Raw genomic sequence first — 16,437 nt, forward strand, 5'->3', positions numbered from 1 at the left:
AATACATAATATATTCCCTGAAGGAGCCCTAATGAGCTTTACAATTAGCAGTGAAATAAATTCACTATGAAACAAGCATCTTTTTAGCAAATAGCATTCAGGTAAGAAACAAAATGTTAGGAGACTTGCCCACACTGGGAATTATTGACCTTTCCTTGGATAGGACACCTCAGAATCCTGCAGGCCCACCATGGCAGGCAGTGGTACCTTTTCCTGGACTCAATCCCAAACCACGTGACACCACACTCAGAAAACTTGCTTGAGTTACAGACATTACCAGATTATCTCAATTAAAGTTCATTATACAGTCTAACATTTTCAACCATTGTATCTTTCAATTCTCTATTAAGCAAAATTTTAATTTGAACTACTGACACCTCCTTCCCAACAGACTGCCTTGCTGTTGAGGCTATGGATATGGATAGCAACCAGCTTCTTTCAATTAGGTTCTCAAGACAGGGTATGCAAAAAAAGCACATTCCAAAGAATCACTTCAGATCTGTGTTATCTGGCTTCAAATTCTGCCATTATCTCAAATCCCAATCCCAAAGATGCAGAGGTATTTACACTCTAAGCCACATGTTTTGCAGCACAAGTGCTGTAACATACTGGTCCCACTGAAGGTATCATGGTCCTACTTAATTCAGTGGCAAGTTTCCCATGTCAGTGTATGAGAACTGTCCAGATGATGATTACCAGTGGGATAAAAAGTATGTCTTTGTCTCTAGCATGTGACAGAAGTGCTTTGCCAATGGAAAGGTCTGTCCAAGGTCAGCAGTTCTGTTACCAAAAGGTTCTGTTACACATGAGCCAGTAAGAAAATACTGCTGAAAAGTACTTTGAGAAGTCATTGTGACAAAGCCCAGGGCTGTACAGCCTATAGCCTTCTCTACACGTTATAGAGTTGGTAATACATAGCTTTTTCTCTTAACTGTAAAAAGTACTAGAGTAAATATACAGACTGATGAATACATCATTAATAGTTATGAATGGCTATTATATAGCACTCCAAAACTGGACTGCTTTCTTTCCCAACAAACACACATGAGTAAACCAGCACGAGATGTTTCCTGGGGAATTTCAGATACACCTCATGGCTCTATTACAGTTCATCCATTTTGGCTCACTAAGAATCACTAGTTAATGTCGCAGCCCATTCTCAACTTGACTGCTAAAATATTTTCCTTTATCACACCGACACTCTTCCTATAGTAAAGATCTACATGAAATGGAAAGCCTAAAAGGAATTGGAATACTTGGGCAGAGAGAGAAGAAAATACTCTTTGTGCTGTATGAAATTCAATTAATTCCAAATGGGGATTTTATGAAAAGTTAATTACAAAGTTCCATGAACAACCAAACAACAGCCCATCTCCTTTAATCTGCATATTCTGACTACCCAGATAACTTTCCAGAAACACTTTAAAGCTTTATATACCACTGTCATGCTTTCTCTTTTTAACAGAAGTTTATTGTTTTCCAGTGGCAAGAACTTAAAAATTTTATCCTGGAATCACTCCAGCTTGTGTGCAAAAACCAAAAATGCAGTCCTCCAAATGAGCAAACCTCAGTAAGCTGAATCATATTCAGCAGAAACATTAGAACTGGGCTTTTTATGAGGGTCACAGGCTTTACAAAAATGAGCAATAGACTACTACAAAATAGTTCACAAAAGCAGTATGGAGGAGCTTTCAAACATTTGGATGACTTTTCACCAAGTTTATATTCTTGCCTGCTTTCCCCAGCACCTCCTGATTTTAAAGAAATAACTCCTTGTGAGCGCTTTCCTAATTTCTCTCTTGCTTAGTACTTTTGATGAAAGTGGAGCTTGGCAAACCTGTTTAATGAAACCACATGGAACTCAAGAATCTCCTAAACAGAGAAAAACAGTGTAACTGATACCTAGGAACATCTGCTATCATCTCCTAAAAAAAAAAGAAATCCTAATGTCCTTGAGCTGACTTCCAATCTTGCATTGAAGAAACTAAAATGTACAAAGTGAAAGGAAAACCAAAAGCAACCAACTTATGCTCCTTGGGAAAACAACAAGGACAAGCAACCTGACAAGCAGCTCTGATGGCTACAGCTGGATTATGATGGAACAGGGTATTGAAAATTCACTTTTGCAAAGCACTCAGTTACATCCTTAAAGGAATGGCTGCTGGGTTATTTTTCTTGTAGCTGCTGCAGCATAAGGGTAATTTTAATTTTTTTATTGCTATTTTTAAAGTTTGAGACTTCTGGTGATTATATAGAGAAAACAGTAAATGCCAAATCTGAGTTTCCATGTTTCCCAGCTCCACCAGTGTTATGTGCACTATAAAAATGTTTAAATTCTGAATGCTATTTTTTCAGTGAGAAATTTGTGACCACCAATATACACCTTCATAATTACCATTTCACTTGTCCAATAAATGGTTTGATAAACCATTCTCTTAGTTTCAGCTTTCTGATCTGCTTGAACATGTTCATTTCTGTCCTGGTGTAATTCACCTGCCTCAATAAACCAAGTTTATTGTGTAACAGAATGGCTGCAGTCCTTCTAGGCTAGAATTACATCCTCAGAAATTCCTTACATGGGAGAGAGCTGGCAAATTTAGCAGACTAAATCCATACCAGCACTTTTAAATAAAACATATGAAATGTATAAAAACAAAAAAGAAAGAAAAGATGATAGCATAAACCAAGAGCTCAGGGGATAAGGAGTGAAGGAGTAGCATGGGAAAGAAAAACTCTGTCCCTTTCCCATACATGCCAACAGCCTGGTTATTTTTAATCAAAAATGTTACTCTCTTTCTGTCCTGCCCATTACAAAAATGTTCAAGTGGCTCAGGACATTTTAATATAGTTAAAGGAGTTTTTCTGCCAGCTGTTTTCAGATGCTGGCACATAAATCTGACAGAAAAATTGCATTCAACACCATGATTTTATATATTAGTAATGTGACTACTTTCACTGTACTGCCACGTCAGCTATGTTCTCACCCATTTTTTACCAAATGTACCAGTATCCGTGGAAATTCTTTAGACAGAATTATTGGTTTAGTTCATCATCAATTAAGTTGGTGCTCAGGGATGATATACAAACTGTTCTCATGAAAAAATGAATGCTGATGTGTAGTGGCATATAATGTATCAAAACCCCATTTGGATGAAACCAGGACAAATAAGAACTGAAGAGACCACCCAGACAACAGGTTCAGAACATTTGGCTTTCCTGGACTGTGGGCAGCTTACTCTATTTCTTCAGTTCTGAAGTAAATTTTTGGTAAAATTATGGGAACTCACTTTCCAGTTCAGACTGTTTCCCATAATAAACTCCCATCCACAGACAACTTTTCTGTAGAATTCATTCCAGTTCCAGAGGAATTAAGGGGAAGAAAGTAGAAAAGAGAGTAGAAGTAATTCCATAACAAGCACCATTTTCTCTTGTACCTGAGCAGCAGCTGAGATGCTTTAAACACCAGAAGGGAGATAAAGCAGCTGCCCAGCAAGAGGACTGGCATTTGGAACTTCTAGTACAGCTAGACAGTTCCAGCAATAACCACACCAAGCTACCACAGAAGTTCTCAGGTGGCTCCAATTTTACCATCTGAAATGGTAATTTTTAAGACAGATCTAAGGATGGTGAAAAGAAAACTGAAGGGTGAGGAGCAGGTTTTATAAATCATAAGTAACTCTTCTCTCTCTCCAGTCTGCTCATCAGAATTGCCTACAAAACATGCAAAAACATAGACAAACTAAGGGCTTTGTTACCCAGGAACACAATAGGTTACAGTGGGGAATGCCACAGTTCATAAATGCACAAAAAACTGATGTAAATCTGGTATAAATTCCACATAATCTCTAATTTGCAACCCACTATACATATCTAGAAGTATACACTAAGATGTTATGTTACTATAAATATTCCAGGATTCTCCATGGTTTTGAATTAAGGACCTGCTTCAGAATGAACAACAGTACAAAGACCCTGGATTCTGTGAATACCTCCTCAATATCAAATTGTCTGAATAAAATATATGCCCTCATTTTGAAAGAACTGAAACTTTTTGGCAATCAGAAGATGCTCTTTTCTCCTCAAGCAGCCTTGGTATAAACAAGCATTCACTTGGCTGGATTCTTGACTGATCAGAGAAGGTTAATGATGTGGGAAAGGGAAACATCACAGCAGAACCGACTAATAGGAGACACTAAAGCCAAGTCAGACAGACAGGGAAATAGATTGCAACAGGTCTACAATGTTTGTCATGCAAGATCAATCTAGAATTAAAAACAGACAGTTAGTTCTGATCAAAACACCTGTTCAATGATTTATTTTCTTTCCTCTCTTCTTGACATTGATTCCACACTACTTAGGAGGCCTTTCCTGGCATAACCTCCACCCAGTTGCACTAGCACACAAAGCATTGTTCATTCACTGAGATGCAACTTACCCAAATAGTTGTTGCTCTTTGACATCTCAGTAATGTTGATTTTAGTAGCTCCTTCAGGAATTTCCACTATCTTGTGGTAGCCAAGATTTGTTAGCGTGTGTTTGAAAACTCCAGACACAACCTTGCAAGCAGTGTTGTCCCCTCCACATATTCCACACTTGTCAATCACCTTGTCAGAACCCAGATAGTCGTCACAGCCAATGCTCTGCAAAATAAAGTAAGATTTCTTTTTCCAAGATCTTACAACTGCAGACTTCGGACATAACAACCAAGAATAGTATGACTTTCAGAGAATAATCAATTCTGAAATTATTTTGGGAATTAGCATTTCAGCAATGTCTTCTGTATGGAAAAAAACAATAAAATCCAAAGGGTTCTCAGACTTGGCATTTTCAAGGTAGCCAACAGGTTTTTACATCCTGCCAGGCAAAATCCAAGAACACAGCATAAGCAGCAATGCATTGATCATGCTGACTGCATACTCCTCAGCTGAAAGAAAAGCTGAACAACTTAGTTCCCACAGCTGCTGCTCAGAAAAGAGGTGGACAACTATGATTTTGTTGCAATTCAAAATCGGCTTTCTACAGAAGCAGAACTACCTCCTCTATAGTCTCTTCTTAATCTCCTCTAAAGTGAGCACTCAGCCTGTTCTCACCAGAAGAGGTATGTGAGAAATCTTTATACTGCACCTAGACAGTTAGAGAAGAAACTCAACTGTTCATCCAGTAGAAAACCTTCAGCCCACTCAGTAACACACACCTGCACAGGATAGTTGAAAAGAAAATAATTTCCTAGAATCACAGAATGGTTTGGGTTGGAAGGGGACCTTGAAGATGGTCCAGTTCCAGCTCCTCTGTCATGGGCAGGGAGACCTTCCACTAGACCAGGCTGTTCCAAGCCTCATCCAAATGATCTTGATTTGTACAATCCATAAAACAGCTTCCCTAAGATGAGATCTAAAGGAATCCCAGATATTATATATTATATTATATATTATATCCCTATAGACAGGGATGTAACAGTGGTTTTGCACAAACAACATTGCTGGCCATTTTTTCTAACAGTTTAAAAAACAACTTATCTGAGATAAATCAGCTTCTGTTTTGTGACAACGTAGAAAACACTTTAGCAGCAAGCCAAGAAAGAGATTTTATGTCCTGGAATTTTGATATTGGTTATGGCCTAAGTATAGCCTGGAGATAAGTAGGAATTTGTGACTGGCTGACAGCTAAGCAGCATACAGACAAACCACACAGGATTTACTTCTGCAGTACAGGCTTGAATTTGACTTGGCTAGTGAGGAAGTTCCAGATCCTTAGGAGACAGCTTTAAGATAAGTAGCAGATATTTAATATACCTCATGACAATACCTTAAAGTTATTAACGAGCAGAAAATCAATGCATGTAATTAGAAACTCTGAATTCCTCAGAATAAAATTTGGTTTTATTTGTGAAAAGGGTAGAAATGCCCAACTCAGGGCTTGTTGTACAGGCATCACTATACTTCTGTGCTGGAGACAAGACATTCCCCAAACCCTATAAAAACATGGCACAGCTGATCTACCCAGGGCCAAGATGTCCAGCAAAAAAAAAACCTACAACCCACACACCCCCTAAAATGACATGGGCTACTTCCTGACATCACATGAGCCATTTTATCCAGCCACTTTCACACAAGGACACTGGAGGTTACAACATCAGGAGCGTGTCAGAATACCAGACATCTGGAGTCTCAGTCCCATGGTATTCCATTGATACCTTACTCAGGAGAAAGATCTGAGAGTGATCAACAAAGGAGTCCCAGCAAGAGCTGCAAATATCATGAAGCAGTAGGACTTCACAAGTATTGGCTTTATTTACAGCCACTGAAACCAGCAGTAGTGTGTTCTTCAACTTCAGCACATCAATTGCAATTTTGGAAAATCAACCAAAATCTCCCAATCCTCAAAGGAAACATAACTTATTTCTGTTACAGATTTGGAACTAAATTTTATTATTCTACTTCACCATTGTGTCCTATTATGAGATACAAGAATAATGATGTCCACAAGGTGGCACTTAGAATCCTGATGAAATCAAAACATAGGTCTTTGCAAAACAATAAAAAAAATAAATTTCTTACACCTAAACATGAAGTTGATACTGCACTTCTATTCAAAATAGCCTTTACCACATGAGTAACAATGCCTGCTACTTTGCTACCAGTAATACACTCTTGAAAATTTATGTCAACCCAAGGATTTCTTTTGCTTTGGAATGAAATAAAATGTTCTACTAAACTGAATTTAAAAAGAAATATCAAACTGTTTCTTCGTGTATCGTATGTTCTCCTTGTCTGGTGACCAGGTGGACTTCATTTGTCAATCATAAATAAATATTTTAATCCAAATCCTTATGTCTTTCCTCCAAAGAAATCCTCACTGACTTCAAAGTTGACATCAACTGGAAATCTGCCAATTCACAGAAGTTGGACTCTTTATGGATTTGACAGGGCAGAATTATATCAATTGCATGGTCTTCACAATGCAAAATTTACTAAAAAAGTTTAAAGACTTTTGGATTTAAATGTGTCAAACAGAAGTATGCAATTTTTTTTTAATTCAGATGAATTTTTGTATAAAATTAAATCACTCCCACTGAGTCTGGGAAAATGAGAAAGATCAAGTTAGGAAGCACCTGAAAATTTTTATGTACCATTTTATGTAATCTTTGGGACCAGACAAAGTCATGGTGATTGGTGGTGATGCCTAAAAAGCAACTGTCACATCCACCTTCATTAAAGGCAAGGAGGACCTGAGGTTCAATTTCAGGTTGGTCAGCCTAACAGCCCTCAGAAAGACTGCAGAGCCAATCCTCATGAAAGTAATTCCCAAATGGAGGAAGGACAAACAATAAACCAAAAAAGAAGACTGGGATCAACCATCTATTGTACTCTGGTTAAGTTGTACCTGAACTTGTGATTCACTGACAAGTTCAGCATATGAGTGGAGAAGAAGGGATGTTCTGTGCCTTGACTTTAACAAGACCTTCAGAGACTCCCTCAATATCTAAGAGCCACACTGGAGAAATTCAGTATTGGAAAGTTGCCAGTAGGGTAAGTGGGCAACTCACAGACATTCTGCTCATGTAATCCTTTCCCTCCAGGCAGGAGGTACAGCAGATCAGGAACAAGGAAGCACATCCTGCTTTGGCATCTGAAAGCTCGGGCTTCTCATCTTTCAGAATTACAGTTTGCAATACTGGACTTAGATTCCTTTCCCAGACAGTCAGTTTCTGATATTTTCACCCCAAATTTTGTTTCTTGACTTTAAGATAAATCTCTTTCCTATCCACTAGGAAGGACACCGGTTTTTCTGAGGTTTTTCTCCAAAGTCTAAGCAAGTCTGCCTAGAGACTGGCTGGATGGCTCTCCTCTCAATATGTGAAGAAGCTGAGCATAATAATACTACTTTTCTCTGGCCACTGTTAAAACCTTTGACCTTCACATATGATCTTATATTTTTAACTGCTACAATTAGATAAACACAATTCCTTTCATTTCTCTGTCTCTGAAGGGTATTAAATGAGACACCAGTGAAGATGTTATGACTGCTAGAGAGTAATAGCCAGCACATGCCATTTGAATAGAACAGCAGGGAAATGCCAGCACACAGCCTGTGTTTGAAGCATTTTACTGCACAGACACCAGTGCAAGGCTTGGTGGTGCATGTTCTTCAGTGGAAACAAACAGAACAGGCTGCTCAGCAGCGAGGAGCCATGGCTGTACTTGAGCCTTTACCTTCAGAAAACCTCCCAAGGCAGAGCACAACAAAGCCAGCAGAGCCTGCTTGTCTCACTTCAATGTCTCACACGTCTTCAAGGTTGCAGCCTAACTCTCATTTGCTTTATGAATCAAAGGAGCAATGCTGAGAATTTACATTCAACCACAGGATAACAAACAACATTCTAATGGCTCTCACTTGATTTGTGGTTAGCTATAACCATAATTTTTACCCAAACATTTGATCCTGCTTTGGCTTTCAAATATTTCCTGCTGTCCACAGACCTAACACTCACAAATCTTTGATGCTATTTACAGCCCCTCGCGATTAGATTGTGGTCACATCCAGATGTGGTCTACTTAATTAATCACAGATTTTCTTACCTGCACAATAGCTGGTTTCATTACCTATCTGTGCTTTATGCTGAACTTCATTTGGTCAGATCAATTTCAGACAGTAAGAAGGAGCAAGTTATTAATTTTTGACATTAAGAATTCAAATTACATTTATAGGATGTGAAAAAAACTACTCACACAAAGACATATAAAGACTCTTTTACTAAGATATTCAATAGTTTCTTACTGACTAGAAAATTACTTGAGAGAAAAAAGGTTTTACTCTTGTTACAATGGAAAAATTAAACCATCCAGGAAAAGTAACCATGTGACAAGATGGTCTTAGAAATATTAACTAATAACAGCTAATTAAAATAGGGTTAAAAAATCTAAAGTATGCGTCTCACGCTGATACCTCTGACAGATAGGAAAACAACTTCTCTCCTGTTGTTTTAAGAAAAGATACTCTAAATGGAACTTGTAGCTCTCCCATACACAAACCCAATGTAAGGTCTATGAAACCTACCTAAACCCCCAGCAGTGTTGCAGCAATAAAGATCTGAAATACAAACAGACCATTTCTGGCTGTCACCTGTCAAAGTCAAGAGAGCTATTCAGCTTTGAGACCCCACTCTACAAAGAGCTTATTAAAGGAGTTTACTCAAGTGTTTTGAAGTGGCTGTGTTAGCAGCATTTAAGTGTGAAGATGAAGAAGCCTAATCCTAATATGTACATTCCTTTGGCAAACACATCTAGAAGGTGAGTGCAGGGCTTGTGGGCGTGTCCCCATTTGATCCCATACAGTTCAATCAGCAGCTCTCATTTCTGCCTGGCTTAGGAGGGATGTGTCTCACCCGCTCCCAGGAGCCCCTGGCACTGACCCTACACAGAAGAGCAGTTTCACCATGGCTGGACCCTGGGCCAGGCTGCTCCCATACATACCTGCTGCCTGACCACTCACAAGCACATCCAGGGTCCTGCAGCTTCAGTTCTGGGCCTTTGAACATTCAAACTAATCAGATTGCTCACATTCACTAAAAATAGAAATACTGTGATAGAAAAAACGATGCAGGTAACTCAAATTGAAAGTCTGACTATTTTTTTGGTTATCTGAATATTAAATTTGCAACTAGAAGCTCCATACCCTGAAAGTTCTAATGCTCAAGAGGTACAACAGGTTCAAATAATATATGCACCTCTAAAATGCACGAATTGTTTTTTCACTTCAGAAAATTTAAAACCACAAGGACGGTAAAGCTTGACTAAAAAAAAAAAAAGCAGACAAAATCTAATCTGAAATAAATATTCCTAAATCACATATTAACAAAGCACTCACATGTGCTTAAATATACTGCTCTGCTGCAAATATGCCAGATTACTTGATAACCCAGATTCAGCAAGAGTAAGCAAAGTCTGTGCTTCTATTTATACAACTCAACTAGAAAAGCAGAAAGCCATTTCAATATCTAAGGGCAGATACCAACTCCATACAATATAGTTCTTTAAGAAGAATATCTTCTTTCCTAAACTTCATACACCAAGGGCATATTTATGATGTCGATCATAAGGCTAAACCCTTCAAAAAGATAGACAGGGCTGGGATATACAGATGCACTGAATTCAGTAACAGTGCAGTCTGAAAATTCACAAAATGATTCCCCAAATCCAGCCAAAATTGACCTGGTTGGCAATGACAAGAAACAGTTAAACAAAATAATACAGTTCATGCAGTTGATGGTAACACTGCCCTTAGTAACACATCTTATCTAAGTGGCTATGGCTAATGCATGTCAGCACCACCCTGCTCATATCTCAGTATTAATGTTGGCAAGCAGGACCATGCCCATTTCAGGATTCAATGAAAGGTCTCCACAATTCCCTTCAAAAGAGTGGTACTTCAGAGAACAAGTGTAAAACCCCAAATAACCTCACCAAAGTTAGAGCTGTTTCCTCAGTGCCACACACTGACTCCCTGCTGATGTTGAAATTCTGCCTTGTAATTATTTTCTGAGCTTTTACAATACCTACCATTATTATTTTCTGGTTCATGAATGTCATAAAGAACATAAGCAAACAGAAATAACATTTGAGGCCAACCTGAGGGAGATAGTGAAGAACACAAATCATTTCAGTTATGAGTATTGTTCAGAACAGCCTCCTGAGCACCTAGAGGCAAACACTCACCTCCCTCACACAGCAATGAGGCTCTGCTTCCACGGCAACTATTTCATTGTTTCAAGAGAACTTCTTTGGCACGGTGACCTTTTGATGATGTGTTTGTCCTGTCCTTTAGGAACAGGAGATGGAATAGATTCCCAGTTCATTTTTTAATTTGAATGATGCAAAAATACAATCTGTTTCTTCTGAAAAATCAGAAGCGGCAGAGCAGCAACCCCACAGTGCAGGAGACAACTCCAATGGCATAACCTGGAGTGGAAACCTCCATCCAATACAGTTCTGTTTTCTCCATCCTAGGTGCTATCACCCCAATTATCATCCACTTAAACAACATGGGTGATTCACCCAAATAAACACAATTTATGTATTTACACAAATACAAATATTTTCTCTTCTCACTATATGCAGCTGTAACTGCATAGTTGCAAAGTCTTTCAAACTTCCAGGTTCAAGTTTTCTGTTTTTTAATTTTATTCTTGCAAAGCTCTATTTGAGTGGGCAGGACAGAAATACTAAAGTTCTGCCTATCCTACAGAAAATAATAGCTCTCAAAACGTAAAGTTGGGGGCAGGGGAGGAGTGTTATGCAAATGCCCTGGAAAACACATAGAATCTAAATCTTCTGGAGTTTTACATAATCCTGTCGACCAGAATTTCGGAAAGCAGGCAGTGCACCCTAGCCCTGTTACATGAGTTAAGTACAAAGTCCATTTAATATTCAGGCATCTGATTTTTGGCTGTACATAAATGTGCTCCCTGTAGGGGGAGGAAATGTGCAAATCAAAGAGGGAGGAGACCACAAGAGCAGAAGATGTGATGGCACATAAAGCTCCCTCCAAGTGGTGACTGCATCACAACTGGCAGAAATAGGAACACCCATTTCCTACTAACACAACAAATACCTGAGAAAATTTCTTTGTGGAAGACTCTACACAGCTGCAGATCACTTCTCTTCAGGATCCCATGTGGTCCTGAGCATTTATCAGACTTTTTAGATTTATCTTCAGCCAGCAAGGACTGTATTTACCTAATGCTTGGTTCTGAACACACTGTTGCTGGAAGGTTTGTGCCAAGTCCCATGCTGATTGTTCAGAAACAACCCTTCTGATTAAAGGAAAAAAATACATTTATTATCATGTGAAACAGTATTTCCAGGAGCTCCCCCATTACCTGTTCAAGCTCTTCCTGGATAATCTTGCAACCAAGGTATATCCACACTACACACACTCATACCCAGAAACACACACAGAACCTGCTCTGGTTTGCACTGCTTTCTTCATTCCTAACTTCTTTTCTTTGAGGCATTACTTTCATTTCAACAGACTCATACTCCTCCTTTCCTGATCTCATTCTTTGAATATCCCTTACTTTAGTGCCTATGCAGGAGGCTGTTACATCTAACAGTTTTAATAAAGCTAATTTTTGTTGAGATTTTTTTTTTAGGAATCCACGTTTTTCAAAAGTTCAGTCCTGGTTTAAATATCATTATAGGCTCTGTGGAGAAACAGAGCCACAACCACATTCACAGTGTTTTCTCAGGATGGAACTCATTAAAGGTTTGGTTAATTTTGGCAAGCTAAGCAGAAGTCTGATATGCTTGCAAACAAATGCAATTGCACCACTTTCACTGCTGACCCAATCATTGTGTTCCTAACATGATGAGATGCACTCTGAGTCACATCTGTCATCTGCCAGCTTTCAGCCCTTACATTCCCCAGCTCCAAAGGTTGGAGCTGCTTCTCTGTCTTGTAGGCATTTCTGCTTCCTGGATTGATACACTGGAGAGCAAAATGGAACAATTTTTGAGTAGTCATTTAAACATTGAGAAGGTATTCAGATTTTTTTCAGAGAAGATGAATTAGAGGAAGGAATATTAAAAAAAAAAAAAGTTGTTTGCCTTAATACTTGAACAAGGATTTTGACAACAGCATTTTCTTACATTTCAAACATAAAGGTTGAAAAATACTACAGTTGACATTCTGTGTCTCACTGGTTACATAAGAAGGGACTGTACAGCAAGTTTGATGACTGAGTGAATGAGAAAAGATAATGGAAATGTAGGCTTTAATTTTGTCTACTTGAATCTTGGAGGTTTTATTTCCAAGTGTTTTTTTCCATGATATCAAAAAGAGTAGAGTTTTTTGTATTGTGTAAATACTCCCTCACCTCCACAGACTTAGAAAGCAAGAGGTCTCAATGAAGAATCATTTTATATAAATGAGTGAAATGGAAACTAGAAATTACTAACTGGTTTCAGACAAGACTAACATTACAACTCTTGTGACCTGGTCTAATATACAGAAAATCCAAGTCTTAGAAGCAATTCTGAAGGGAAAAGAAATGTGTGCCAACTTCTGCAGAATCCAATTCATAGGTAAGTACTACAGCATCCCAACACTGCTCCCCAGAATCCACAAATCTTTCTAAGCCACGCAGCATTCTCAGCTTTGTTCTGTAACAGATTTACAAGTGTTACCTGCTGGCTATGTGTAAATAAATGTCCCTATACCACAGTTAACAAATACTCGCATCGTTCGTAATTTCAAAGTTAAAACAAAGAAGAAATATTTAATTTTTTTAAAAAATAATGGACAATATATAAAAACATCCCAGTGTAATACTCCTGTAAACTTCTGACTGTTCCATGCTGCCTAATAATACAGAAGTCAAGAATTGAGACTATGTGAGGGACCCTTGAGAGGGGAGCAGTTAGATTCACTGTCTTTCTAATAATTCCCTATGTGAAAAGAACTCTAACCCTTGCCAACAGACTAGTCCCAACTGGCTTTATGCTAGGGTTGTGTTTATTCAAGTGTTCTCCTTTATGAAGGAAAAACTTGGCTTTATTTCAAGGTAAAGAAAAAAAAAAACCTCCAAGCAGCAAAATATTTTAAGGACAGATGTCTGATCTTGAAACAGCAGCTAACATAGCCAGAATATATCTGTGCAATAAATACTTATTCATTAGCCCTCTCTTTCAACTGCATGTATTTCTTTTTATCCATGATGTTGCTCACAAAAAAGGTAGCACAGAATACAGTGTTCTCTATTATCTCCTAGGACAACTTTAATTAATTCCTTAAATTCTAATTAATCTGAAATTCAATAACAAGTGTTTGGGGGATTTTTTTTCTCCCTCCAGGGGTTTAATTATGTCTGTTACACTTGGAACTGTGCTACCAAGAGCTGTGAGGTACATGGCCCCAACAGCAGCAGCACCCAGGAGCTCAATACCCCGGCAATCTCCTGTGAACCCAAGGCCCACCATGACCTGTGCTTCATCCTGCACTGCTCACTCACACTTAGCTCGTGTCCTTACTTCCTCACCTTGGTGCAGCCACCTTCCAGACCACTTGAACTGAATTTCATGCCCAAAGAAAGAAAGAAAGAAATACAAGCAGAGCTGGTAACTATAGTAACGGCTAATATTTTCAAATGCTTTCCAATAGTATCCCTGTTGCTTTTAGATGGTTATAACTCTGCCAAAACTTAACAACCCACACTGAAAATTTCCTTGCCAGGGACTTGAAACAAGCTGAACATTTATTTTCTAAGAAAATAAACAGCAAAAATAATTTTGTTTTTTTTCCCCAAAACCTAGGATTAAATTAAATTGTGTGTTTTGCAAATATTTTTAAAAGAACTTATAACTGGTTTACTCAGAAATGCTTGTTCTTTTCTTTTTAAGATTAGGGGCTCAAAATTGGCAAGGAGACTGAGACAGTATCAAGGATGTGGTCACACTGTGCATGTTCCAGAGTTTGAAGTAAGTTCCAGCCTCAGCCTACACATTGGTACTGTCATGACAGAAGTGCAGGGAAACTGAAGCAGCTCAGAAATTGTTCTGCTGTACACGACTGAGGAACACACAGGCAGCACCTGAACAGGACACAGAGACACACTGGAGCACAGCACACAGGAGACGTGTTTTCACAGCACAGAAAAAGGCAAAAGAGGAGAGGGTGAGTCATTTACAACCAGAACCTGCAATAACTGTACCAAAGAATCCTCAGTCTTAAAACTTCAGCTGTTCAGCAAACAGCTGATATCCAGTGGCTTTTTATCTAATGACTGCTGGCCTTTATGAGAGTCAAGGTGATTTTGTGATGAAACCTCTTGGAGGACCAGGAGTTCATAGCTTTCCTTCTTTAAAAACAAATAAAGTTTTTATGGCTGTTCCAAATACCCAAAAATGACAATGCTCAGGTATATTTCTGAGTAAGCTCCCAAACTCTCTTTAGCCCAGCCTCCTGAACTCTGTATGAATTTCCAAGGTCAGCAAGCGGTGCAGAGATGTACTCCAACACTGCACCCATAGTAGGGGGGTGGGATGGTACCACCAGCAGGTAAGAAACACTTTCTTTGTAAGAAAATGCTACATATCTTATTGAAAGGTCTGGCTTGCTGCTTACTTGGTTAGGCCTTCCATAAATGCTCTTTTGGCACAAGCCATGGTAAAGAGGAATAGGCAGTAGCAAGGCCAGGCTTCAGAATCTGAGGTCCAAACAGGGCACAGTGCAGGCAGGCAGTGCTCACATTCTTACACTCATTTTTACAGCAGGGTCTCATGGTCATCCCTGGACTGCTCCTGAGGCTGCCTTGCCATACTTGTGTTCCACAACAGCACCAGGCCAACGTCTGACAGAGGAGGTTTAGAGATACCTACTGTGGCCTCCCCTGAATAAACACTCCAGAAAGTCATAAACAGCCCATGGGAGGAAGTGGGATCACCGCAATTTCACCTTCAGGCTGCCTACATATATCAAACATCTCCATTCTCTCTGTGGGTTACTTCAGTCACAACCTGCAAAGTCATCCTAGTACTCTGGAGCAAGGGCCTGAATTCAATATTCTCCCTATCCTGAAAGCTGAAAGTGACACCCACCTCAGACAAGATAAGGTAAAAATTAACAGGTTTTGGCCTTTGGCAAAAAGAACATTTATGGAATGCCTAAGCAAGTAACCCCTATCTCCTTTGATGGGGGAATTATCAAGCACTAAATCCTGCAGCAACAAGAACTGAGCAGTTCTTTCAAGAAACTCCTGTCAACAATGGGAGGTAATTTCCTAGCTTGACTTCTATAATAAAAACTGGAAGCTGTTGTATTTATCATGCTAACAAATGTGCAAAGCACATGCTTCATTTTCCTACCATTTCTGTTCTTAGAATGTACAATCCTTCTGTTAGTAAATTAGCTCGGCCTCAGGGATTATGCAATATTCTCACTCACTGTATGGCACCAATTACACACAATTTCAGTTTCAGTTGTATTTTAGACATTTCAAAATCTCTCACTCCAGTGAGTGAGCAAACTCACCAGCAAACTCACTGATGTAATTTAATTATTACACATTATTTGTGCCAAGACATGACAGTTTGGATTAATCAGTCTGCCCATGCTTGATCCTCAGCAAAATCTACTTCAAGTCCCTGATAAAGTGCATTATAGGAAGCCAAAGTAACACGGCATTTTTGTTCAAGGCAGATCTACATTTATTTTCATTTCTGGAAATAAATACAAATTCTCCTCTGGCTGTAAACTGAGGATTTTCTTCCATTTAATTCTGCCTTTTAAAAATTTATTACTCTGCCAATGAGTGCTTTTCAAATAGAAAACTGTTCATTTCTTTCACTTAGTTCTATTGTACCTGCTGTGGCTTGCAGGCAAAAACATTACTTTGCTAGCTGCTGTGAAGGATTTGAGTCCCATTCCTTTTTCAATCCTGCA

At 38.9% G+C, this 16,437-nt stretch overlaps 1 protein-coding gene across 3 annotated transcripts in view; it reads right to left on the bottom strand.

Moving 5' to 3' along the window:
* The window catches only part of THSD4 (thrombospondin type 1 domain containing 4), a 238,897-nt gene that overhangs the window by 52,211 nt on the left and 170,249 nt on the right, over window positions 1–16,437 (bottom strand). For all 3 annotated transcript variants that reach the window (XM_058846880.1, XM_058846881.1, XM_058846882.1), the window contains one exon: window positions 4,436–4,640. In XM_058846880.1, coding sequence (XP_058702863.1) covers window positions 4,436–4,640 — 205 coding nt within the window. The remainder of the gene's footprint in view (window positions 1–4,435; window positions 4,641–16,437) is intronic.

Source organism: Poecile atricapillus, chromosome 11 (genome assembly GCF_030490865.1).
Source record: "Poecile atricapillus isolate bPoeAtr1 chromosome 11, bPoeAtr1.hap1, whole genome shotgun sequence".
Taxonomy (NCBI): domain Eukaryota; kingdom Metazoa; phylum Chordata; class Aves; order Passeriformes; family Paridae; genus Poecile; species Poecile atricapillus.